The sequence below is a fragment of the Eptesicus fuscus genome, chromosome 8 (genome assembly GCF_027574615.1).
Source record: "Eptesicus fuscus isolate TK198812 chromosome 8, DD_ASM_mEF_20220401, whole genome shotgun sequence".
Lineage (NCBI taxonomy): Eukaryota > Metazoa > Chordata > Mammalia > Chiroptera > Vespertilionidae > Eptesicus > Eptesicus fuscus.
In genome coordinates, this window is record NC_072480.1 from 16,578,884 (window position 1) to 16,603,889 (window position 25,006).

Below are 25,006 nucleotides of genomic sequence, written 5' to 3' on the forward strand. Positions count from 1 at the left end.
TAATCTCTTACATTCTTATTTCCTTTTTCAACCACACGCAACAGGAAAGCTGCACTTTGTTGTCTGTGCATGACTTTTTCTGAATGCAAACCTTAGTCTGTCCTTAAAATTCTCCCCAGCAAAATAATAAAGCAAAGGGTTGAGGCAGCTATTGGCAGCTGCCAAGGCCAGTGTGATGATCACAGCTTTCTGCAGCCTGTCTGTGCATGTACCCACTTTCCACACAACCAGGTGGAAGGTTCTCAGTACATGATAGGGCAGAAAACACAGGAGGAAGATGATCAAGGCAATGATGATGGTGACAAGCGCCTTCCTGTGGGAAACCCGCAGCCCTGATTCTGGGACCTCCACCTTTAACAGGGCTCGAATAATCAGCAGGTAACAGATGCTGAGCGTGCAGAGTGGCAGCAGGAAGCCCACCACTAAGGCGATGTAGTTCATGATCTGCAGTTTAGCAATTTTATTGAAATTCAGCTCTAAGCATGATGTGACATTACCCTTCTGCTCAGAGCCACTCTTCAGAAGTATTGTTGAAGAAGCCATGATGAGGGTCCATATGATCCCACATAGGACCCAGGCACTTCTGATGCTGGTGACATGGAGGAGCCGGAAGGGGTGAACAGTTGCCAGGTAGCGCATAATACTCAGCACAGTCAGGAAATAAATGCTGCTGTACATGTTGACATACAAGGAGTAAGACATAATCCTGCAGGTCAGGTCCCCAAATATCCAATTGGAGCCTCTGAGGTAATAGTCAACCCTGAAGGGCAGTGTGGTTGTAAACAAGAGATCAGAAATGGCCAGGTTCAGCATGAAAACGTTTACAGATGTGGACTTCTTATAAGGCTGCAGAAAAACATATATGGAAAAGCTATTTCCCAAGGCTCCCCAGACAAATATTATCAGGTACACAATAGGATAAAAATCCCTCTTGAATTTTTCAATCAGGCAGTCCTTATGGCTGTTGTTATTGCTGAAGGTGTCATTGGGTTCCATTTCGGATATGGAAGTGGATAGAGGCAAAGACATAAGTTTTCTCTCCATGCTAGATTAAAAAAAAAAAAAGACACAAAAAGTTACTTCCTGCTCACTGTTTACATATTTCCAGGTTTTAATGAAGTGTGGAGAAATATTAGTTTTTCTTTGAAACTTAAATCAAAAGTATATTAGCTAATATTTACTATATGCTCCATTATATTTCATGATAAAATTCTAGGATGCAGAATATACATTAATTCATTTGATTGGAGCTGAAGCCTTAAACTTGAGAGACTTTTGGCCTAGTGTCCAGGTTGATGTGAATGTCCTGCAACACTGCGGTCTAAATCTACCGGACAGCAGATTTCTGATTACCATCAATGGAACACAGAAGGAAGTGGCACAACATTTTTCAAGTGCTGGAAAGAAGGCTCTACCAACCTAGAGTTCTATAACCAGCAAAAATATCCTTTAAGTGTGAAGGCAAAATCAAGACATTCTCAGATGATAGAAAACTAAGAGAATTTGTTGCCAGCAAACCTACTTTAAAGAACGAAGAAAAGAATTTCCCAAACAGAAAAGAATCAATAAAAGAATGAGCCATGGAATATCATAAAGGAAGAAAGAACACAATAAGCAAAAATATGAGTAAATGCAATAGGACGGGTTCTTTGAAAAGATCAATATAATTGACAAACCTATAGCAAGATGAACAAAAGAAAAATAGAGCAGACACAAGTTACTATTATCAGGAATAAAATAGGGGACATCATTATAGGCACTGCAGACATCAAAAGGATAATAAGGAAATACTATGACCACCTCACAAACATAACCTTGACAACTTCAGTTAAATGGATTAGTTACTCAAATAATACAAACTATCCCAATTCACCCCATATGAAATAGGTAATGTTACTATTAAGAAAATTATCTTCTTAATTAAAAATTCTTAATAAAGAAATTGCCAACACTAGATGGTTTCACTGGAATATTCTACCAAACATTTAAATACTAGTAAGAATTAACACCAATTCTATACAATATCATCCAGAAAATAGAAGAGAAGGATACCTACCCCAATTTATTTTGTGAAGCTAGTATTACCTTGATATCAAAACCAGACAAAGGCAAACAAAGAAAAAACCTACATAAGACTACAGATCAATAATCTTTATGAAAATAGGTGTAAAAATCTTAGCAAATAGATTTTAGCAATATACAAAACAAATTTTTTTACACCATGATGAAGTAGGGCTTATTCCATGGATTCAAGATTGGTTCAATGTTTTTAAAATACTCAATGTAATTCATGTAAGTAGGCTAAAGAAGAAAAATCACAGGATCATATCAATAATATACACAAAGCATTTGAAAAAATCCAATAGCTATTCGTGATCAAAATTCTCAGAAAGAGAGGAAAAAGGGGAGTTCTTCAATTTGATAAAGATCATCTCAAAATATCGACAGCTAACATGCTTAATGGTGAAAGACTGAATGCCTTCTCCCTAAAATTGGGAAAAATGCAAAGTCCACTCTCACTGCTCTTATTCAACATATTTCTGTTACATTCTAGTCAGTTAAATAAGGTAAAAAAAGGAAATAAACATCATACAGATCAGAAAGGTAGAAATAAAACACTTCCCATTTTCAGTGACATGATTGAAATTAAAATACAGTTCCGTTTGTAATCATTAAAAAATGAGACTTAAGTGTAAATCTAACAAGACATTATAAGATTTGCATACTGAAAACTAAAAAATGCTAATGAAATAAATTGAAGTTCTAAATAAATGGAGATAGGTACCATGTTCATGGATTGGATGGTCAACAGAATAAAGATGTATGTTTTCCTCAAAATGATATACAGGATTAATGCAATTTCTACCAACAATTTTATATGACTTTTTTTTGTAGATATAGACAATATTATTCTAAAATGTATGTGGAAAGGCAAAGGAAGTAGAACATTTTTAAAAAAGAAGAATAAAGTGGAAAGAAGCAATCTACTCAATTTCAAGACTTATAGCAAAATTTATCAAGATTGTATGGCATTGAAGGGATAGACACAAAAAATCAGTGGAACAAAATAGGGAACCAAGAAACAGATTCACACAAATATGCCCAAGTAATTATTGACAATGGTACAAAAGTGATTCAACAGTGAAAAGACAATTTTTTGAAGTGCTAGAGCAATTAGATATCCATAGGCAAAAGAATACTACTGAACCTGAATCTCACACCTTATACAAAAATTAACTAACATGGATCATGGACTAAATGTAAAAAGTAAAATTATAAATTTTTTTTTAAGAAAAAAGCATAGGAGAAAATCTTTGGGATCCAGATTGAGGGAGAGAATTCTTAGGTTTGACATAAAAAAACATAATCCATAAAAGGAAAAATTGATAAATGGGACTTCATCAATATGAAAAACTTTTGCTCTGCAAAAGGTCCTGTTTATAGGATGAAAAGGCGAGCTATAGACTAGTAGAGAATATTTACAAACCACATATCCCACAAAGGACAAGTACCTAGAATATATAAAGAACTCTCAAAACTCATCAGTTAAAAAACAACTAAAACACCAATCCAATTATAAAATGGGCAAAAGACATAAACAGATATTTCTGACAATGCATAGATAACAAATAAGCACAGGAAAAGTTGTTCAACATCACTAGCCATTAGGGAAATGCAAATTATAATTTTAATGAGCTATAACTACAAACTTATTAGAAGAGCTAAAATAAAAATTAGTAACACCACCAAGTACAGAGAAATTGGACCACTCATATATTACATGCCAATGATACAGTCTTTCTGGAAAACAATTTGGCAATTTCTTTAAAAAATCAAACATGCAACAACCTCACAACCCAGTAATTTCACTCTTGGAAAATTATCCCATGGAGGTGAAAATGTATGATCATACAAAAACCTATACATGAATGTTTATAGCAGCTTTATTTGTAGTACAAAAAAATTGGAAACAAGCCCGATGTCCTTCGTGGATTAAATAAACTGTGATATACTATATACATGTCATGGAATACTACCCAGAAATTAAATGGAGTGAACTATTGATACATGCAATAACTTGGATAAATCTCCAGGGAATTATGCTATAAAAAAGCCAATCTCAAAATAGTATAAAGTACAATTCCATTTATAAAATAAAATCTTTGAGCCCAACTGGTTTGGCTCAGTTGATAGAGCATCAGCTTATAGACTGAAGGGTCCTGGGTTCCATTCCGGTCAAGGGCACATGCCCCACTTGCAGGCTCAATACTTGGTGGGGGTTGTGCAGGAGGCAGCTGATCGATGATTCACTCTCATCATTGATGTTTCTATCTCTCTTTCTCTCCCTCTCTCTTTCTCTCCGAAATCAATAAAAATATATTTTAAATCAATAAAAAATATGTTTAAAAAAATATTTGAAATGACAAAAATGTAGAAATGGATAACATAGATTAGTAGTTACTAGGGATTAAGAAGGTGATGGTAATAGGAGAGAAGTGGATGTGGCTATAACAGGGCAGCTTGAGGAATCCTTGTGATAGAAATGTTCTGTATCATAACTGTCCATGTCAATGTGCTGGTTGTGATATTATCCTATAGTTTTGCAAAATGCTACCATTGGGGGAAAAGATAAAAACAAGTGATATCTCTATTGTTTCTCACAATTGCATGAAAAGCTATAATTAGCTAAAAATGAAAAGTTTAATTAAAAAGGAAAAGGTTAGTTATAATTTAAGCAGGATACCCCAGATGACTGTAGAATTCCATCTGGAAATGGTTTTGTGTTTAGAGCCTTTTATTATTATTATTGTGAAAGGTCCCCTTCCCCACACACAGCATTCCTCTCCAACCTGTGCACACTGTATACCCAGAGATATCATCTCAAGGAAGATGGGGAAAGGCTCTCAGGAGCCTTGTTGCAGTTAGTAATAAAGCCAACTTGTTCAATAACAGGTGTGTTTCTGGTGGTCTTCGGCTGAAGGATATTAACAAATTGGAGTTTGACCAAGATTCCTGCAAAGTTTTTCCTGACTTAAACTAGTACCTCAACTCAGTAATAGTGCACAAATCTGAGACCCCTGCTCATGGTTGGATATGAGTTCATATTGCATTGAACTCTGACATTTTATTGAGAACCTTCAGCAGTGTGCATTTTGTTTTCTTAGGAACAGATCCTCTGAGTCATTTTAGTTACTGATCAGACTTGTAAATTTAGTAAATTGTGAGAATGGTGTTCTAGCCTTCTAACACCAGATCTATAATCTGTCTATTGTCTTGAGTGTTGTTTGTCTATCAGGGGAAAAGTGTATAAGGAAAGAACAAAATAATTCCCTATTATATCCATCCTTGAGCTGCCCCAGGGGCTGAGACCAGCATTCCTTGAACCAGCTCTCTCCTTTGGATAAACTTTGTGTCAGGTCATCATTTCAAAACTTTGACAGACTTGCTGTGTCTTATCTTTGTGACCTTAAAAACTGTTATCTTTTCTTTTTTTCAGCCCTAATTGGAGACAACTGACCTTTGTCCAAATTCCAAGACAAAAATTCATACAGGCACCATCCTTTTTATTATTATTATTATTATTATTATTATTATTATTATTTATTTCAGAGAGGAAGGGAGGAGAGAGAGAGATAGAAACATCAATGATGAGAGAGAATCATTGATCAGCTGCCTCCTGCACACCCCTCACTGAGTATTGAACCCGAAACCCAGGCATGTGCCCTTGACCAGAATTGAACCCAGGACCCCTCAGTCCACAGGGCGACGCTCTATCCACTGAGCCAAACCAGCTAGGGCCAGGCACCATCCTTTCACCCCTGCAGCTCTCGTGGGGATCCCTCAACCTTAAAACGGCACCTCTTCCAAGCCCAAGACCTGTTTCCTTCAGCTTTTCTTACTGTAACACAAATGTGTGCTTATCTCTACAACTGGCACAATTTCACCAGGGACGATTTGGAATTACAATAGCCACTTTGGGGAGCTTTTGACATAAGATTATTTACTTGGAAGCACTCTAGAACAATAAGTTTCTTTTGTTGAATGTTGGCGATAGCCTCCTCCTTTGCTTCCATACTTTGGAAATTAATAAGCACTGGCTTTTTAATCAGTTATTGATAAAATTGTCAGGGACTTAAATCAATTTTAATGAAACTGTTTTATGGGTGTATATTTCAAAGTCTGTTTTCTATGCTTTCCTCTCTTTGCAGAGGGAACATAATTCTCCTTTTTCAGTGTTAATGTCATATTCATATGAAGCAGCCTCCCTTTTAATCATGTTTAATTGTGATTCCTCTCTCTTTCCTTCTCATAAGAAATTAATGATTAACAGATGAAAAGGGTCACTCACTTTGTATGTGCACATTATAGGACTATCTAGCCCAGATAAACAGTCAAAATGTCTGAAATAAACATTTATTAACATGTGTTGCACTTTATGAATACTAAAAATATCTACACTAATAAAAGAGAAACATGCAAATTGACCATACCTCCGCTACGCCCACAAGCCACGCCCACCAACCAATCAGGAGTGAGTATGCAAATTAACCCACCCAAGATGGCTGCGGCCACGGAGCCAGCAGGAGGCTTGGGTTTCCCTGGCAATGGAGGAAGCCAAGCTTCCCGCCTGTTCTGGCCGACCCTGGCCTCCGCTCAAGGCTACAAAGTTTCAATTATAGAAGATAAATAAATCCCAGATACCAGGGCCTCCACTTGGGTTGCTGGGGGGCATGGCCGGCCTGCAAACCACCACAGGCCCCTTACCCAGGCCGCCCCATGACCCAAGGGAACCCTCACCCTGATCCGGGACACCCTTCAGGGCAAACCAGCCAGCCTCCACCCGTGCACCAGGCCTCTATCCTATCTAATAAAAGGGTAATATGCAAATTGACCATCACTCCAACACACAAGATGGCTGCCCCGATGTGGTCAAAGATGGCTGCCCCCATGTGGACACAAGATGGCCACCACAAGATGGCCAGCAGGGGAGGGCAATTGGGAGGGACCAGGCCTGCAAGGGAGGGCAGTTGTGGGTGATCAGGCCAGCAGGGGAGAGCAGTTAGGGGCAATCAGGCTGGCAGGGGAGTGGTTAGGGGGTAATCAGGCTGGCAGGCAGAAGCAGTTAGGGGCAATCAGGAAGGCAGGCAGGCGAGCAGTTGGGAGCCAGCAGTCCTGGATTGTGAGAGAGATGTCCGACTGCCTGTTTAAGCCCAATCCCGGTAGGATCGGGCCTAAACAGGCAGTCAGATATCCCTCGAGGGGTCCCAGATTGGAGAGGGTGCAGGCTGGGCTGAGGGACACACACCCCCGTGCACAAATTTCGTATACCAGGCCTCTAGTATTTACATAATAGGTTATTATTACAGTTGTGAGAAAAGAAGAAAAGATATTATCTTAAATTTAAAATATAACATTTTTTTGGCATGATCCAGAGTCTTTAAATATTTAGTTTAATATATAAACTAGTGTCAACACAACATTTTGGTTTGTAGAAGGCCAGGGTTAATATTTTTTATTAAACTAACTTTTCTACTTTGGTTTTATGAGTCAAACAATATTCCACTACTTTGATAACTTGTTTAAATTTTAAAATATACATATAAAATCACATTCAACTAAAATAGGTGAATTAAAAAAAAGAATGGCATTGTATTAAAATAAAAGGAGTGATAGTAATGGATGCCTTTTTAAAGTTAAGATTTAAATTTATGAAATCCTCACATTGTTATACATCATAATGATTTAATGTGGTGGAAACTAAAATTATAATTTCCTGATCTTTACCTAAATTTAGGACCTTAGGCAAATGGTTAGTTAATAAACCTTTGGATGCCTAAATAAATAAATAAAACATACAAAACACTGGCTACTAAATATAATATTTACCTTATTTGTTAGAATTGGCAATAGATAAAATATGCAAATGCCTTTGGATTATATGTTTATACATCAAAATTGTTTTCATTGAATGATATAAACACTAATAGAAAAAATATCTAAATAATTCCTTATCTCCTCTAATTGTTTTTATGTTTGAAGAAAAAGGTTAATTACTTTAGTTAAAGATGATAATTAATATAACTGGTTAATACAGAGAAATACAAATATGTATATAAGATAATGAATATGATTTTCTGTTTATTAGGAAGCTGAAAAAATTTATTCAGAGGATAAATTAAATATGATATACACATTATTTTATTTAATAGATTTCATTTTAAAGCTGTAAACACTTTAAATTTATTATTTATTTATATACTAGAGGCCTGGTGCACAAATTCATGCATCAGTGGGGTCCCTCGGCCTGATCTCCGATGTCAAGGGCTCTCCGACATCCCCTGAGGGGTCCCAGATTGTGAGAGGGCACCTGCCAGGCCAAGGGACCCCACCAGTGCATGATCGGGGCTAGAGAGGGACATGAGAGGTTGGCCAGCCAGGGAGGGACCACGGGAGGGCTCCAGAGCATGTCTGGCCCACCTCGCTCCGTCCTGATCTGCTGGACCCCAACAGCAAGCTAACCTACCAGTCGGAGCATCTGCCCCCTGGTGGTCAGTGCACATCATAGTGATTGGTCGACCAGTCGACTGTCTGCCCCCTGGTGGTCAGTGTACATCATAGCAAGCGGTTGAGCAGCCTTAGCATATCATTAGCATATTATGCTTTGATTGGTTGAATGGATGACCGGACAACCAGACACTTAGCATATTAGGCTCTTATTATATAGAATTTACAAATCTGTGAATGTCTAAATGCAGTCATATGCACTGAGTGGCCAGATTATTATGATCTCTGAATGCATAATAATCTGGCCACTCAGTGTGTGTGTGTGTGTGTGTGTGTGTGTGTGTGTGTGTGTGTATTAGAGGCCCGGTGCATGAATTCGTGCATGGGTGGGGTCTGGCCAGTCTGGCCAGGGGGAGGGGACATGGGCAGTTGGCTGGCCTGCCTGCTGATCGAACTCCTAGTCGAAGGAACAATTTACATATTAGCCTTTTTATTATATAGGATATACACTGAGTGACCAGATTATTATGTGTTCAGAGATCATAATAATCTGGCCACTCAGTGTAAGTGCATAATAAATCTTTTTCTGCAGATTATTACATGAATAATGTACAAAAAAGAGTAATATTCAAATTTGGGTCTTTTTAAAAATATATATATATATTTTATTGATTTTTTTCTCTTTTTTTTACAGAGAGGAAGGGAGAGGGATAGAGAGCTAGAAACATCAATGAGAGAGAAACATCGACCAGCCGCCTCCCGCACACACCGCACTGGGGATATGCCTGCAACCAAGGCACACGCCCTTGACCGGAATTGAACTTGGGACCTCCCAGTCCGCAGGCCGACACTCCATCCACTGAGCCAAACCAGTCAGGGCCAAATTTGGGTCTTCTTAATATAAAATTAGCTCTCATGCTTCTGACACAGTTATAAATCATTTTTAAAAAGATTCCTTGCTTTAAAAATAGTTAAGTCCCTAATAACTATTGTTAATTGCTGGGAATTCTTACAATGTTGACCATAATTATTTTTTGACTTTAAATACTTGTGACTTATATTTTGTCTCCTCAAACAACTATTCTTTTTTTAAATAAAGGCTTTAAATGCTGCAGGCATTTTTAAAAAATATGTTTTTATTGATTTTAGAGAGAAAGGAAGGGGGGCAGAGAGAGAGATAGAAACATCAATGTGAGCCCTAACCGATTTGGCTCAATGGATAGAGCATTGGCTTGCGGACTCAAGGGTCCCAGGTTCGATTCCAGTCAAGGGCATGTACCTTGGTTGTGGGCACATCCCCAGTGGGGAGTGTGCAGGAGGCAGCTCATCAGTGTTTCTCTCTCATTGATGTTTCTAACTCTCTGTCCTTCTCCCTTCTTCTCTGTAAAAATCAATAAAATATATTAAAATAAAATAAGAAACATCAATGTGAGAATCATTGATTGGCTGTCTCCTATATTGAGGATCGAGACAGCAACTCATGCATGTGACCTGACTAGGAATTGAACTGTGACCTCCTGGTTCATGGGTCAACACTCAACTACTGAGCCACACCAGCGGGGCTCAAATAACTATTCTTGATTCTTCCTTTCCCAAGTTCAGAATGAAGCTATTTATATGCATTTCTGCCTAAACTACCTTTGGGTTTATTAAAATGGCCAATAGGTAACATGAGATTAGTTCCTTCATCCTGTAAATGGAAGGACAATGGAAATAATTAGATTTCTAAAAATTTATTGAATTTTAATTAATTTAAAACTATTATGAGAGTCTTTGTTTATCAAACTTAGTAATAAAAACTGATAAATTACAAAGAAAGTGGATTTTGCTAAGTTAATTATACTTAAGTAAAATATACTATAGTATAAATATCTTGCACGGGTTATAAACTTTTTAAGTTAAAGGAAGCATTCTCATGTTTAAATACAAAGAACGCTATAATAAATGAGTATCAAAGACTTTCTTCCAGGATTCTAGATTTACAAATCCTTTCCCCTTTTCTGTCATGACAAGTATGAGCAAGCACTAGGGGTTCTGACTCAATTACATGGGAACTACCAGAGATCAATGCTCATTTTAGTTACGGACTCAGTAGCCACAGTGTAACCATATTGTTTAAGAGCTATAGCAGCTGCAGCAAGGCTTGCAGAAGCCTTAAGTTAACTTAGTCAACTTAAATCTAGGGTCTCCACTAAACAATAGTTTCTCTGCTGTGCAGACACTCTTTATTGATAGAAATAACTCAGGACTTTTCAGCTAATCACTTAAACTCCTGTGCAATTTTGGTGGTTTCCCTTCAACATCACCATTCACTGCTGTAACACTCTAAACCCAGCTACCCTCCTTCCCACCTCTGTAGAAAGACACCAGTGATTGCTTAGTTTGGTTAGGGAGGTATCCATACCCTGCATGGACTTTCTAGATTCTCCCTTGGATGTCCCTGATTTAACTTTTTTAGTTGGTTGGTTCATACTTAAAAAGAAAAATTAAAAATTGTCAAGCAGGCTATGCTATTGCTGACTTGAATTTACCCTGAAACAAAATAAGGTCGGATGACTAAATTAATAGCCTGTACCCAGACTGGCCAGCTGCCAAAAAGATAAAAGAACAAATATTTATATTGATATATGGTATATAATTTTGGATTCATCCATTAATTCAAACTGGTTTAGAAGTAGAGATTTCCTAACACTACTAGAGCCCCTATGAAATAGATGACAAATTAATGAACCTTGGGATACTTTGCTATAACCTAAAGAGAGAGCCATAATAAAAGTAGAGTTTAGCAAGGCTGCTTCATCATATTAGCTACAGTAGCAGAGATAAACTGGCAATGACATTAAACAAACACTGGTGGGGTAATTTTAGGCTATTGCTAGGGAGGTTCCAATGCACGCCCTACCTGCCATCAACACAATCTTAGCGAGATTGTGAGGGAAGAAGGTGGAAAACCGTAGCCTCGAGGCTCCTTTGAACATCTCTAAAGAAGCTGTGAATGTGCTCTAGTTGTTTATTTTCAGAATATGTTAAAGCTTTTCTTTGCTGAACAGCTCTGTTGTAATAGTATAAAACTTTGCTTAATTTTGTAATTCCAACTTGTCTCTACATTAAAAGAGACACACATTTCACTGATACAGTTGTTAAAGAACTGTAAAGCTTTACCTTTTACTTAGAAACATCACTGTCCTTATCCACAAACAGCAGAGAAATAACTAATAGAATTCTACAACCCTCAAACTTTAAATGGCCCAAGCATTTCCATTGACCTTGATGGCAGGTAGTAAGAGCAATCTCTTCTAGGACCCACAAGTTATCCTCCTCTGAGTTAACGACAGGCTGCCTTATGCATGGGAATTACTTCCAATTTTTTATCCTATTCCTATTGCAATCTACTGTGATGAATCCAGGAAAGATGCATTTCCAAAATATTCTCCAAAGCAGCCTCCATGTGATCTGAAACCTAGATATTTGGTCTTTGGGAAACATCAGAGAAAAACTCCTCTTGAACCTCGATGGAAAGGATTTTATTGGAACCTTTAACAACTGGCATAGCATTAGAACTCCAATATTTTAGTGTTTGAATTCATGGTTACCAGCTAAAAAGACATAACTTCCCCTCAACTACTGGAAGTCCTCAAACTGAAGATTTTAAAAAATTCTCCAGAAGCTGTTGATTTACAGACGTGGACAGCTTCTGCCCAAAACAGCAGTCTACAGACTGCAGAAGCAGACAGCTCCTACACAACACAGAACAACATTACTTTTCTAATTCTTTGGCACTTTTTTCATTCCCTTCACTACTCATCATTATACTTTCACTCTCTCTATTAACTAATATGATCTCCTTTCTCTCTTTTTTTAAATATATATTTTTATTGATTTTAGAGAGGAAGAAAGAGGGAGAGATAGAAACATCAATGATGAGAGAATCATTGATTGGTTGCCCCCTGCATGCTCCCTACTGGGGACCGAGCCCACAATCCAGGCACATACCCTTGACCAGAATTGAACCCGGAACCGTTTAGTACACAGGCCAACTCTATCCACTGAGCCATACCAGCTGGGGCTGATCTCCCTTCTCTTCATCCTATAACCCATTATGGTCTTCTGCCACTTAAGAAAAAAAATTGACATCTAAACAGCAAGACCACCAAGCACCAGCCAAATGTGAAATTTGACCATAATCCTTAAGTCTGAGCTACTACCAATGGAGCATTCATTACTTACCTAAAGCTCAATTAACTCAGAATAAGGTCATACTGGAAAAGTTCCATAAAGATGGTGGAGTAGGTAAGCACTATGCTCATCTCCTCCCATGACCACATCAAAATTACAACTACATTATAGAACAACCAACCTGGAAAGGTTGAAGACTAGCTGAACAGAAGTCCTATATATAAAGAAGAAGCCACACTGAGACTGGTAGGAGGGGCAGAGACCTGGAACAAACTTCTCCCACACTCACATGTGGTGATTGAGAATCAAGAGAGATATCTCCACTGCAGAGTCCTCCTGAAGAGTGGAGGGTACCAGCCCCACACCTGGCTCCTCAGTCTGGAGTACCAGTGCCAGAAAGAGGAGTCCCCACAACATCTGGCTGTGAAAATCAGTGAGGATTCTGTCTGGCCCGTTGAGACAGTATGTTGCTTGAAACCCAGGCATCCCTTAGGGCCTGCAAACAGACTCACTCACTTGCAGGCACTTACCCTAGGCTCTGGCAGAGGGACAGTGGCTTGGAGAGGACCAGAGATGTACTGGAGGGACTAAATGGCATGGCTTAGGGCAAGGTAGGGAGGACAGCTGCCATTGTCCCTGTGTTAAGCCTTCCTCCTACACATCCAAGAGGCAGGCACCATCTTTCTTGTGTTGAGCCCTCCCCTCAGACAGCCAAATCTGAATCTTTTAAAAATTGTGCATTGACCCCATCAACAAAATGCTTGCTGAGGTTTTTACCACCCTATCATCAAAACCCAACACTTTAGGAGTGGGAACAAAGGCTGGGCATATCCTGGATAAAAACAGTTCCTTCATTTTCTTCAAAGGCATTCCAGACTGCTTTGCAAGACATGTTTGACTTTACTAAAGGAATCTATGAATAAAGACTCATTTCTGTTGTGATAAATAATTCTTAAACTCTCAATACCCATATAGCCTCGGCCTCACTGGGATACTTCTCATGTGGATAGCAGGCTTACACCCACCTGTCACACACTAACTTAGCCTGTGAAATCGGGGTAATTGTTAGAGAATTTTAGAATTTTGAACCATCAACTCTTCAGTGAATCATCATAGAAACCTCTGGAAAAGGTAAGCACTGCTAATTGAGAGAACTTGCAGGACTAATAACTGACTCCCAGGTATGCTGACTATGCAATCAACTACTACCAGAGTTGAGACAATGCAACTGGAAAGGATCATATGTAATACCTTAATCAATAAAGAAAAAAAAAGAACAGGTAGATTTTGGGAGACATATTTTCATTGTCTGGCTACCTGTTTCTCAGAATCTGTTATAAGAATTAATAACCACTTTTGTTCACGGAATGTCTTGCTTTCTTGAATCTTACTCCCAAATTACTTAACACAAGCACGAATCCTATAACTCCTCACATCTTCTTTCTGAGACATCCCAGTTTCTCAACGTGTACATTCTTTTTTGATAAAATAAAGCAATAAATCCAACTTTATTCAACTACAAGCATATTCCTAATGCCCTTGGACTAGAAGATACTGACTGTGAGAATCCATGTAATAATCTAAAGAATAAAAAAGGTATGGCAAAAATTTAACATTAGTTAAATTAACCTACCAAAAGGTGGTTTGTAAGTATAGTTCTGATGCAGTATGGATGTTTTTCAATTCTCCTTCAGAGACGTATGTGAAGATGTGACTCAGACAACATGGTTTGCATAAAAAATGTCAAAAAAGAACAGCTTTTTTTTCCTTTAACTTAGCAATTCCACAAGTATCTTCCAAAGAATATGAGTTACATGAGATGCTCTGTAATATGGCCTCCATGTTCAAATCAGCCTGAAAAACACAGCAAGCTCTAGAATTCTTCCCTGGCAGATTCAGAATCCATGTTAAAGGCTCTATGGGGGCTCTGAAGGGGGAAAATGTCTGATTTATACAGAGTATCCTTCCTTTTTTTTACTCTGAATACTTTTTTGCACATTAACACATACTTCTATCCCACATAACTAATATTTTATGCAGTCTTACTTGTGAAATGCTGATGTTATTATATAATATATCTGGAAGATAATTTTGATTAAAAAAAAAGAAAGAAAAACCTCTACCCGCCCACCCCCCACTCCCCAACAGGCCAAATCAACAAGCAAGTGTTCAAGTGTTTGGAGTCAAGAAGCTCTAAGCACTTTAGACTAAATTAGCATTTTTGAGCATCCATTACTGCATTTATAAAATGGAGATTGTATTAGTTTCCTAGGGCTGCCTTATCAAAGTACCACAAATTGGGTGGCTTAAAACAACAGAAGTTTATTCTCTCACAGCTCTGGAGGCTGGAAGTCTGAAATGAAAGTGTCAGCAGAGCCATGCTTCCTTCTAAGTCTCTAGGGAAGAGTCCTTTTTTGCTTCTTCTAGCTTCTGGTGTTACCAGAAATCCTTGTCATTCCTTGCGTTGTAGATGCGTCACTTTAATCTCTTGACTCTGTCACATAATGTTTTTCTTATGTCTTCCCATTATCTTCCCATTATGTATTTTGTGTCTCTGTGTCTTGTCTTCTTCTTAAAAGAATACCAGTCATTGGGGTAGAGTTCATCTTAGTTTAGTATGACCTCATCTTAATTAATTAAATCTGCCAAGATTCTATCCTATGTAATAAAAGGCTAATATGCAAATTGTCCCCTGGACCGGGAGTGACCAAGAGTTCGACCAGGGGGTGGGGCTGGCCGGCCAACCTTCCGCATCACCTCCCCCTGGCCAGCCTGGCCCAATCAGCCCCAATTGGGGTGGGCAGGCCGGACCCCATCTGTGCATGAATTTGTGCACTGGGCCTCTAGTTTCTTAATAAGATCACAATCACAATTACCTGGGTTTAGGAATTGGACTTAACTTTTCGGGGGACATAATTCAACCACCACAGTGACATGTAACACCTATTTCATAGAGTTGTTGTAAAGATTAAATGAGAAAGAGAGAGAGAGTGCGAGAGCACTTCACAGAGTACATGGCACTGGTAAGTGTTCCCTAGCTGCTTCACTCTCTTGAATAGTAAATGATCTAGCTTCAACATCTGTCATTCCACTGACCATGAGAATGAGTTGATGACCTCAATTCTCATATTCATATGAAGTATAAAATGTAGATTTCTCTCCCGAGCCAGTTTGGCTCACCAGATAGAGTATTGGCCTGCAGACTGAAGAGTCCCAGGTTCAATTCTGGTCAAGGGTTTTGAGCTCAATCCCCAATAGGGGGCGTGCAGGAGGCAGCCAATCAATGATTCTCTCTCATTATTGATGTTTCTATCTCTCTCTCCCTCTTCCTTCCTCTCTGAAATCAATAAAAATATTTTTAAGCAGATTTCTCTTGGTGTTTGCTAGAAAAGCATACTCTATAAAAATACTGATTAATATTAGATTATTCTGACATGTTTATGATGAAAATCTCTCAAAAATCACTTCACTCCTTTACTTTGAGTCTCTGCCTACCAGGAATTTTCTGATAACCCATCTTCTTAGGCCTCACTGGAAGAGTGGACTATGGTTTGTGAACTAGAAAATTCCAATAAAGGGAAAGTAGAATCCCCCATTATAAATACACAAATCAGAATTCTGGGTTAAAAATTTGTTCTGTATGAGTTTTATTTCTGTAAATTGATTTCTTGAGGCTTAGGAGTAGATTGACAAGATGAAATTTCTCATGTACAGAGCTGAGGGCCATATCCTATTTCTGAGACAACCAAGGACCTTAATGCTGATTGCATGGATGGTGGCTCTCTCCTTTTGATCTGTTTCAACAGCGAATCTGAGGTTTCTATTTGGGTTATAAGAAGAATGGTGAGGCCATTAGCTGAATGAGAAACACATATTCTAGAGCTCAGGAGACAGAACAAGGCTGCTGATACAGTTCAGGGAGATAGTCATGAAGAGACCGGAAGTCTGGAAGCCTGACTTGGGAAAGGGAATACAGCAAAATCAGAAGCTTGGAGATACTGTTTTAACCTATTTCATAGAGAACTAAAGTTTCTATTGGTTGGCAGGGCCAGGACAGAAGGATCAAACCCCAAATCAGAAAGGACAGTGTTGCAATGCTGGAGCTCATACAGGCAGCACACAAAAACCAAGCCCGTGAGGCAAACATGGATTTGGATTAGATGTCACAATTATGTGTCAGCTCTGGATGGGCATAGCACTGCAGTCAGTGTTAACACACAGAGCCTAGGGGATAGGAGACAAGGCAAGGGAGCTAAGACTGGTATGTGACCAGCCAGATAAAGTTTCAAGGAAGTGTTCTATTACAAATGGGCTTTTTTTTTAAAGGATGGACACCTGTCCCTATGGCCATATAGAACCTCTTTAATCTAAAGAGCCTGACCATAGAACCCGGATTGTGACAGAATCCTGAAGAAAAGTAAGAGGCCAAGGAAAAGTCTGAATTAGTACAAATAGACTTGAAAATTATCAAGTCCTTAAACTTTTTGACCATGAAGACCACCACTTCTCCCATCTCAAGACCAACAGGGCTTGTGTATTGTAATGAGAAGGCAGCCTGGGGTGTGGCAAACCTTTAGGGATGCTGTCAGCTACAGATGCTGGGGAAAAGTCCCTATCATAGGCAGAGCATGGGATCCAGCAGGTATGACCCACAAAGGTCATCAGAAAAGATGGTACAGGTGGTCCACTAGGGAGTTGAGGGGTGCGGGGATCAAAAACAGACTCTAGGGATTCCTTGAGCAACTGGGGAGGAAGAAAGAATTCATGGGGAGGTCAGTGTGCAAGCAGCCAGACCCTTTACTGCCGAGCCACAATGCAAAGAGAGGACTTTAGACCTGAGAGGAGGCCTGGCCAGTGCAGGCAGGTCCTGAGTCTTGGAGAGCCCAAATGCCGAACAAAGCCTTGGACACAGGCACTCAGACCACAGATGCTAAAACAGGGGTCCATTTCCCTGAAGGAGGTAGAGACCAAACCTCAGGAACAAGAGAGATGCCCAATTTTAGAGTCAATGCACAAGATCAGGATCAGATCATTCCCAAGGGTAACACTGAGTCCCAGAGCTGCTTCATCTCCTCTGCCTGAGATAAGGATTGGTTCTGGGCTTCCGAGGGGACTGCCGGAAAGTGGGCGTGGTGGATAACTGCCAGACTTCCAGGGCTGCAGGGAGAAAACAACTACAGAGTCTGCTTTGAATCCCAAAGCCTCTTAACCCATGTAAAGCTAAAAAGGGAAAATATACAAACACTCTTACTAGAAGCCTCACTTAGCTAACAGGCACAGGCTAAAAGCAGGGCCAACTCAACCAAAATTCCATTTAATTCAACACTTCCTCTTGAGAAACCTTTGAAACATTGTGATTGTTCCTTCCTGCCAATACAAAATATATTTGACTACACTACACTGCAACCTTTCATTAGACTTATTAAAAAAAAAAGAAAGAAAGAAAGAAATCACCTGCTAGATGTGGCTGTATAAACCAGGCAGACCAATTAAGTATGTGACAGGAAGCTGAGAAATATATGAACAGGTAAATTCAAGGGAAATTTGGAAATAAATTGAGAGCATAATTTCTACTGCCTTAGAGAGAGAGGAGAGTGTGCATAGCTTTTGGTACTGAAAGTGGGGTTGGAACAAAGAAAGACTGAAGGCTTTGTTTCCTGCGGCTTTACTGGTAGTAAAACAACAAAGAAGAAACAGTGAGAATCAGCAGCAGATGGGGATGCCATACTTCAGCTATGGAGAAACCCAAATGTGCTGCTGGGCCAGTTGAAATCGGAGGAGGGTGACTATCTTGCATTGATGCTGACTGTTTTCATGACCATAGCAAAGCTGCACCTGTCCTGAACCTCACAGAAGTTACTTTCCTTTATACTTAGAAAAAATATATTTTCGATGCATTCACAGGAGAACTTGTCGCAGAGTCCTCCCCCACTGTCAGCACTGACTGGGTCTGTGAGCCCACAGATGTGCTCACCTTCAGTTGCAGATCTGGGCTTGTGATCTGCACTCTGAACCTCAAGACTGACGCACTCATACACACTAACATGGACATACCTAGAAGAGCAGCAAGTGATGTGCAATTAGACAACCAGCTGCCGTGACATTGTGGTAAACCGCTAAAGAACAGATAATGTTCTGGAGAATCAAGGTTGGTGCAGTGTGCATCATCATTACAAGGCATTAGTGGTGGCATTTCGTGCAGAGCAGTCCCTAGGTAAAGGGCAGCAGCACCTCATTGGAAGGAGAACGGGTAGACCTGCCATGCCAGCAGACTCCCTGATTGCTACTAGGTGATGTGCTGAGTCCTCTGTTTGGCCACTCTTTCTGGGCCTTCAAACTCCCACAAGGAAAATCCTTGTAGTAAAATTGACATCAGGGTCCTTGTCTGTCTGACCCATCAGCCACCCGCACTATCCCTCACTGCAAGTCCCCCAGCTTTGGCCAAACCTGCCTAAGGACTCTGGGAAAGCATGCTTCCTCTATCAGTCCACCTCCACCCCCACCTTCACTTCCACCTCAAGCCGCAAATGCTTGTGTATTTAACAAGGAGCTATAGCCAACCTGCACTGCATTTACTCTGTGGTAGGCACTCTGTGAAGATCCTTTGTATATTAACTCAAGTAACCAGGATGGGTAAGTTCTTGGGCAATTATAAACAGAGGTAGCTGAGGACCATGGTGGGGCGCCAGTGGGGGGTCCACAGTCAGGTGAAGATGAACTGATAGTGGGCTGAGCAGTCAGGAAATGGAAAACCATGAGTCCTCAGGGCCACAGAAGTCAGGGAAGGAGTGGAGTTTCAAAGGCAAGACAGGAAGATCAGATGAGAAAAGAGAGGAGAATCAGCTGCTGAGCAGTAACAAATGACCTTAGCCTACTTCTGTATAATTCAGGGTCTCTGTGGTGGTGGGGATGGGGCAGGGCAGCTATTGCTGTGGATTAAGAAGAGGAAGATGAGATAGAAATGACAACAGTAATTTAGGAACTTTAGGCATAAAAGGACAAGGAAATATAGAAATTTGAATAGGTCTTGGAGTTAGGTAGAAGAGGAAAGTAGCATTTGATTGACCACCTGCTATGCATAGTGAATACATTCTTTCATTTACAACTCAAAATAAATCCCAAGGGACTATCTTATATAGCCTCCATTTCAAGGTGAGGAAGCTAAACCTCAAAGAGTAATGGTTATACAGCTAGAAAGTGAGTGGGTGGGGAATCAAACTAGCTATGCTGCGCTCCAAGTACAGAGTACATTCTACTCTAGTATGATTCAGAAATATGAAATTTGAAGAGACAGGAGGAGAAATGAACAGAGGAAGAAACTGAAGTCACTTGGGGGAGATGGGCTGAGAGTAAGAATCACGGTGTCTCCAGAGAAAAGAAGACTGCATCGTCCCTGCCTGACTCAAACTTTTCCTCCAGCAAGAAACCCTTCACAGTTGCAGGTCGTGAGAATGTCCTCTCCCTTCATTGTGGTCACTTTATCAACTGCTGCGACGTTACCAGTTTCCTGTCCTTGGGCTTCCACTGCCCCTCCCCTCACTGTCTAGTCAAAGGTAACCTTCTTATTGCTAAATTCTTTGATACTTTTATCCCCACTAAGTACTCCCCCCTTAAATCAGTCTTTCTCTTGGTCTCCTCGACATTGCGTTCTTGATTCATCTCTTACTGTTTGGCCAGTCTTTCCTTCCAGGCTGCTGTTCTCTTTGCCTGTCCCCTAATTATTGATGTTTTCCAAGGTCCTGTCCTTGATCCTCTTTCCTTCTCTGTTCTCACATCCTTGCATGAACTCATCAACTTCTCTGGCTTCAGTTACCATCAAGGCCCCTAACTTAATTAGGCTCCCTCAGCTCTTCCTCCCCAGCTCTAGACTGCAAAGAAACAGCTCTACTGCACGTTTTATAAATGCTTCAAATTCAAAATGCCCCAAGTTTTCTTCCAAACTGCAACTCTCATTTCTTTGTGAAGGCTTCCAGACTTAGCTCCCCGAAGTTGTGCAGAGAAGATACAACCCTCTGGGTTGGAAGATTCTACTTGTTTGTCCCTCAAAATCCCAGAGGTCCCAGATTGCTGAGCTAATATGCCTCCCTCCCCCAAATAGGGAAGCATCACTGAGTGCCTAGTTCTTGAAATCCAAGACTGCTAGCTCATTCCTTAGTTGAAATAGGCACCAAATGTCATGATAGAGACAAAGTTTTGTTGACCTTTCTGGCCTCCTGGGAACAGTCTCATGCTTTAAGAATTATTTCAAAAGGATAAATGTAGTTCTTGGAGATCAAAACAGAAATGTAGACAAAAAGAATTGAGATCACAGAATCTTTTGAATGAGGAACTGAGCTGGTGTGCAGGCTTCCAGAATCAATGGGGGCAGGGCAGTGAACCACACAGTTCTCCATTTCTATGGAGGCAGCAGCTTGGATCATTCTGCTGCTCCAGTTGTCTTCCATGCTATCTCCCTCTAAGTTCCTCAAAATGCCCCGAAGTGCACCACCAAGCTAACACCCTTTGCCTTCCCAATATCATTTGTTTCCCCAGACCTCATAACTGTAAAATCAGCACCTTGGGCCCATTAGTAAAAGGGATATTTGGAGAACTGCTGAAAACCAGTAGGTGTTTAATAATATTTATGGCTCTGGAAGTTTCCTGAGAAAGGAATTCTTTAGTCCACTTTCTCTGCCCTGCAGAACTTCTCTTCAACAATTCTGGGGCCCAGAGAGACTTCTTAGCCAGACCCCTGGGGGCTGATTACTCACCCTGCAGGATGACTGAAGTTTCCCCTCTTGGGCCTCGGCAGAGCAGAGTTGTAGTGTCTAATATTTGTCCTCTGGTGAGGACTCCACATTTGGAAGTTGTAAAGCTCATAAAGCCCTGTCCTCCTAGTACCTAAACAAATGGTGTCTGACTTGCCCTGGAGCTTAGCAGACAGAAAATGCGCCGTGTTGCCCATGGTGTTACTATGGGATCCTAGAGTAACGTGAAGCCCCTAAAGAACAGTCTTTGGAACCTGTCTGTTTTCCATGGGGGAAGACCTGCATGAGATCTTGCAGCCAGGGTGGGAAGGAGTTCACAAGCAATTGTCACAACAGGCAGAGAATCCCTGTGGGAGACAAGGGCACTGAGCAGTTTCTCCCTTGTAATGGCCTAACCTAATTGGCTTCTTTTATAAGCAAACTTCCAGCCCCTCTCCCCTCCTCTTCACCATTTCTCCTTAGATTTCTCAGGAACTCACCAGGATGGAGCCAATGGGAAGAGGGATGTTGGTGATTGGTTGATCTCTCTGGCCTGCCTCCTGACTAAATTCTAAAATGCTCAGTGAAAGTTCAGAACTCCCTAAAATAACTTCTGAATTTCATTAACCTGATTTCCTATTTTAGTTCTAAAGACCAGATATGCCCTATGATATTGTTTTCTAATTAGAACATTTTCTTGAAATCATTGTAGTTGTCAACTTTTCAATGATTTCTCCCAGCTGCCCACCCATAGGCGCCTTCAACTTGCATCTGCCTCCTTCTTTTCCTAGCACTGTCCCTGACTCCTGAGAACCCATGGGAGCCCCTGAGCCTTTGTGCCTGGACTCTGCTGAAAGTTGCTAGGCCTTCTTGAAATATTGCCCACTTTAGGGGAGGGACTGGACATGCAGCGCACATCAGCTATGACCTTCTTCCACTAAAAGGAGAACTTTGCTTAGACCACAGAATGTGTGGTAAAATGACATCCACCATCACAAACATACATGGACAGATGGAAGGAGAGGCACTCCAGAAGATGTGTATTGTCAGAGCCACCATTAGGGCAAAGAGCTGCGTGGGTAAAAAGTAACAATTTGGAAAGTTCTGGTGTGGCCAAACTGCCAGATCCTTTAAGTATCAGTGTTGGACTGATGGTTTAGCAATAGTTGTCTTTTTTCTATCCTTCTCTGACAAAATTTTCCTCTCTGTTTCCTTGGTTAGTTTGCACATTCTCCTCTGATGTTCCTTACTTGAGAATTTCCCTGTGCAAAAAGGTACCGACAGATTTTAGACACAGTTGGGGATAACTAGCCCCTAAAATTGGAGTTGTTTCACAATTTGATTCTTTTTATGATATTTTGAGAGGACAAATGCTCCCAGAGAACAACTTATCCCCAGGGACATAGATTTAATGTTATAAAACTATCTCAATAAATTTTTGTCATTTTTCTAGTGTACTTTATTAGTACACTTTATTAAGGAAGATTGGAGGTATCTATTATTAACCCAATTTCTGATCTAAGTAAGGCTGCAGAATCATTTGCATTTGAATCTTGATTCTCAATTCTTCTAATTTCAAAGACAGAAGAAGAAAGATAGTAGATCAGCAGGCATTACTTCAGAGGCCAAACTCCTTCCAATAATTCCTAGGGATTGTGTCAGCAAAAGGAACCTCCCCCTTCCATCCCCCCCCCCAATATCAAAGTGACTAAATGACATGACTCAAGGGCTCCCAAAAGCCCACTAATTCAAATTAAAATTCCCTCTCTTTCCCTTCCCTCCTACCTAGGCATTAAATTCATTTATTAGAGCCAAGAAATTGTTTACAAAGGTAGCTTGTTAAACATCATATGTTTCCTAGAATGATATGAAGGTATTGTGATATCATGAAAACCCTTGGTGAGTAAGTCCCAACGGGATCCAAATCCTGGCTCTACCTCTTGCCAACAGTGTGAGCATTAGCAAGCACTCATCCTCTTGCTGTTACTGAGAGAGCCAGAGGAGGCAGTACAGGTGAAAGCCTCCTATATAGCTGCACTGAGCCTGGCACATCATGTACATCCAATGCATTGTCATTCCTGTTGCAATCCTATGTTGTCCAGGAAAGAAATGCCTAAGAACTTGTTAGAATTCTGGGTATAAAATACATGTAAAGATAGTAGGAAACAATCAGATAAGGAGAGGATGTTTCCATATGTCTGGAAAACTTGAAAACCAGGGAATTAATTGCCTGAGAAATGCCCTAGGCAGCTGCCAATAGCCTGAGATCAGTGGGCATCTGAACTTATAGAGGAGAGGGCAAGGACCAAAGCAAACTGCCAGCTTTCCTCCTCCCCCAGACCATCCTGCTGCCCAGAATCTCCTGTGAGGCAGACCTGGCATCATTACCCACCTGTCTCCTCGAGGTCCTTCTTCTGTCACAGGAGCCAGCTCAGGGCTTTCCTAGTAGAGGTATCATCTCTCACCTGGACGACAGAGAACACAGTCTCTGTCATGCCCAGCTTCTACTCTTGCTGTTCTCAACCCATTTTCTACCTGGTGGCCAGAGTGACCTTTCCAAAATGAATATCTGACTACTTACTCTTCTGTTAACAAGGGAAGCCTCCTTCAAATATCTCAGAGAATTTATAAGGAAACAAAGCTATTATTAAGGTAAACTCAAAATAAAAAGAAATCAACTTACCTTAAGGAATCTATGATGCCTCCAAGTACTCTGTAGACAATTGTGCTTTCTGAACTAGAGGTGCAAATGAGGCAAAATGCGTCTCTATAGCTTCACAGGATGACACTTACACAACACCTATTTTTTTCTCATGATAAAAATCTTGTTTTTATCATGTACAATACAATTATAATGTACAATAACCGTGACTGGGTCCTTTTCAATTCTCCCAGCGTAAGTAATCTTTAAACTTCCAGAAACAAATAGGCTCTTCTCCTCCCTCCCTCTCCTCTTCACCCTCTTCTTCCTGTCCCTCCCTCGCCTGTTTTCCCCTCCCTTGTCCTCCCCTCTCCTGTCCTCCTTCTGTTCTTCCTCAGATCTGCTTCCTCTCTTCTTTGAAACTTCTCCTTAAAACACTGAAGACACAGAAAGCTTCTATGCCTGGCCCTGGCTTTTCCTAAAGACCCTTCCAACTTTGGGATTCTTTGGCTCCAACTGCTCAGGCCCTCGTTACTTTCTTTGTCAAAAGGGTGAACCCATCCTGCCACCAAGTTATCAATCCTATAGGAGAAGTTTTCCTGCAAATATTGTCAAAAATGGTACTATTTTCTCCATGGGTCAATTAATATAAAGAGATTAATAGTTCAACAGAGATAAACATATGCTGTTAACTAAAGTCCACATTCATTCATGAATTAATTTATTTACACTTTCCCATTTATTCTTAATGGAGCCAGTTCTGCGAGAACTCCAGCCTCAGGCATTCTTTGTCTGATAAAAGGATGAAACCCTCACGAAAGTAACTACAATACAAAGAAGGCAGTGGGTAGTATTCAGAGAAAAGCATAGAGACAGTGCTGGGTGTTCTCTCGGGGATCTGATAAGGCTCGAGAGCAAAGCTGAGCAACCCAGGCAACTGTTGCCTTTCTCTGCATTG

At 40.3% G+C, this 25,006-nt stretch overlaps 1 protein-coding gene across 2 annotated transcripts; it reads right to left on the reverse strand.

Moving 5' to 3' along the window:
- On the reverse strand, positions 1–24,128 carry CYSLTR2 (cysteinyl leukotriene receptor 2). 2 transcript variants are annotated; one of them, XM_028151610.2, is made up of 2 exons: positions 24,091–24,128; positions 1–1,045 (listed from the first exon to the last, which is right to left on the reverse strand). In XM_028151610.2, the coding sequence occupies exon 2, from the start codon at positions 1,042–1,044 to the stop codon at positions 28–30; it is 1,017 nt and encodes a 338-aa protein (XP_028007411.1). In that variant the 5' UTR covers position 1,045; positions 24,091–24,128; the 3' UTR covers positions 1–27. The 2 variants fall into 2 exon arrangements, with proteins under 2 accessions (XP_028007411.1, XP_054576194.1); XM_054720219.1 differs by lacking the exon at positions 24,091–24,128 and adding an exon at positions 23,800–23,875.
- Between the last annotated feature and the right edge of the window lie 878 nt (positions 24,129–25,006).

What these genes read in the sequence shown, in the direction of transcription:
- CYSLTR2 (XM_028151610.2), bottom strand. Translation starts at nt 1,044, where the DNA reads ATGGAGAGAAAACTTATGTCTTTGCCTCTATCCACTTCCATATCCGAA.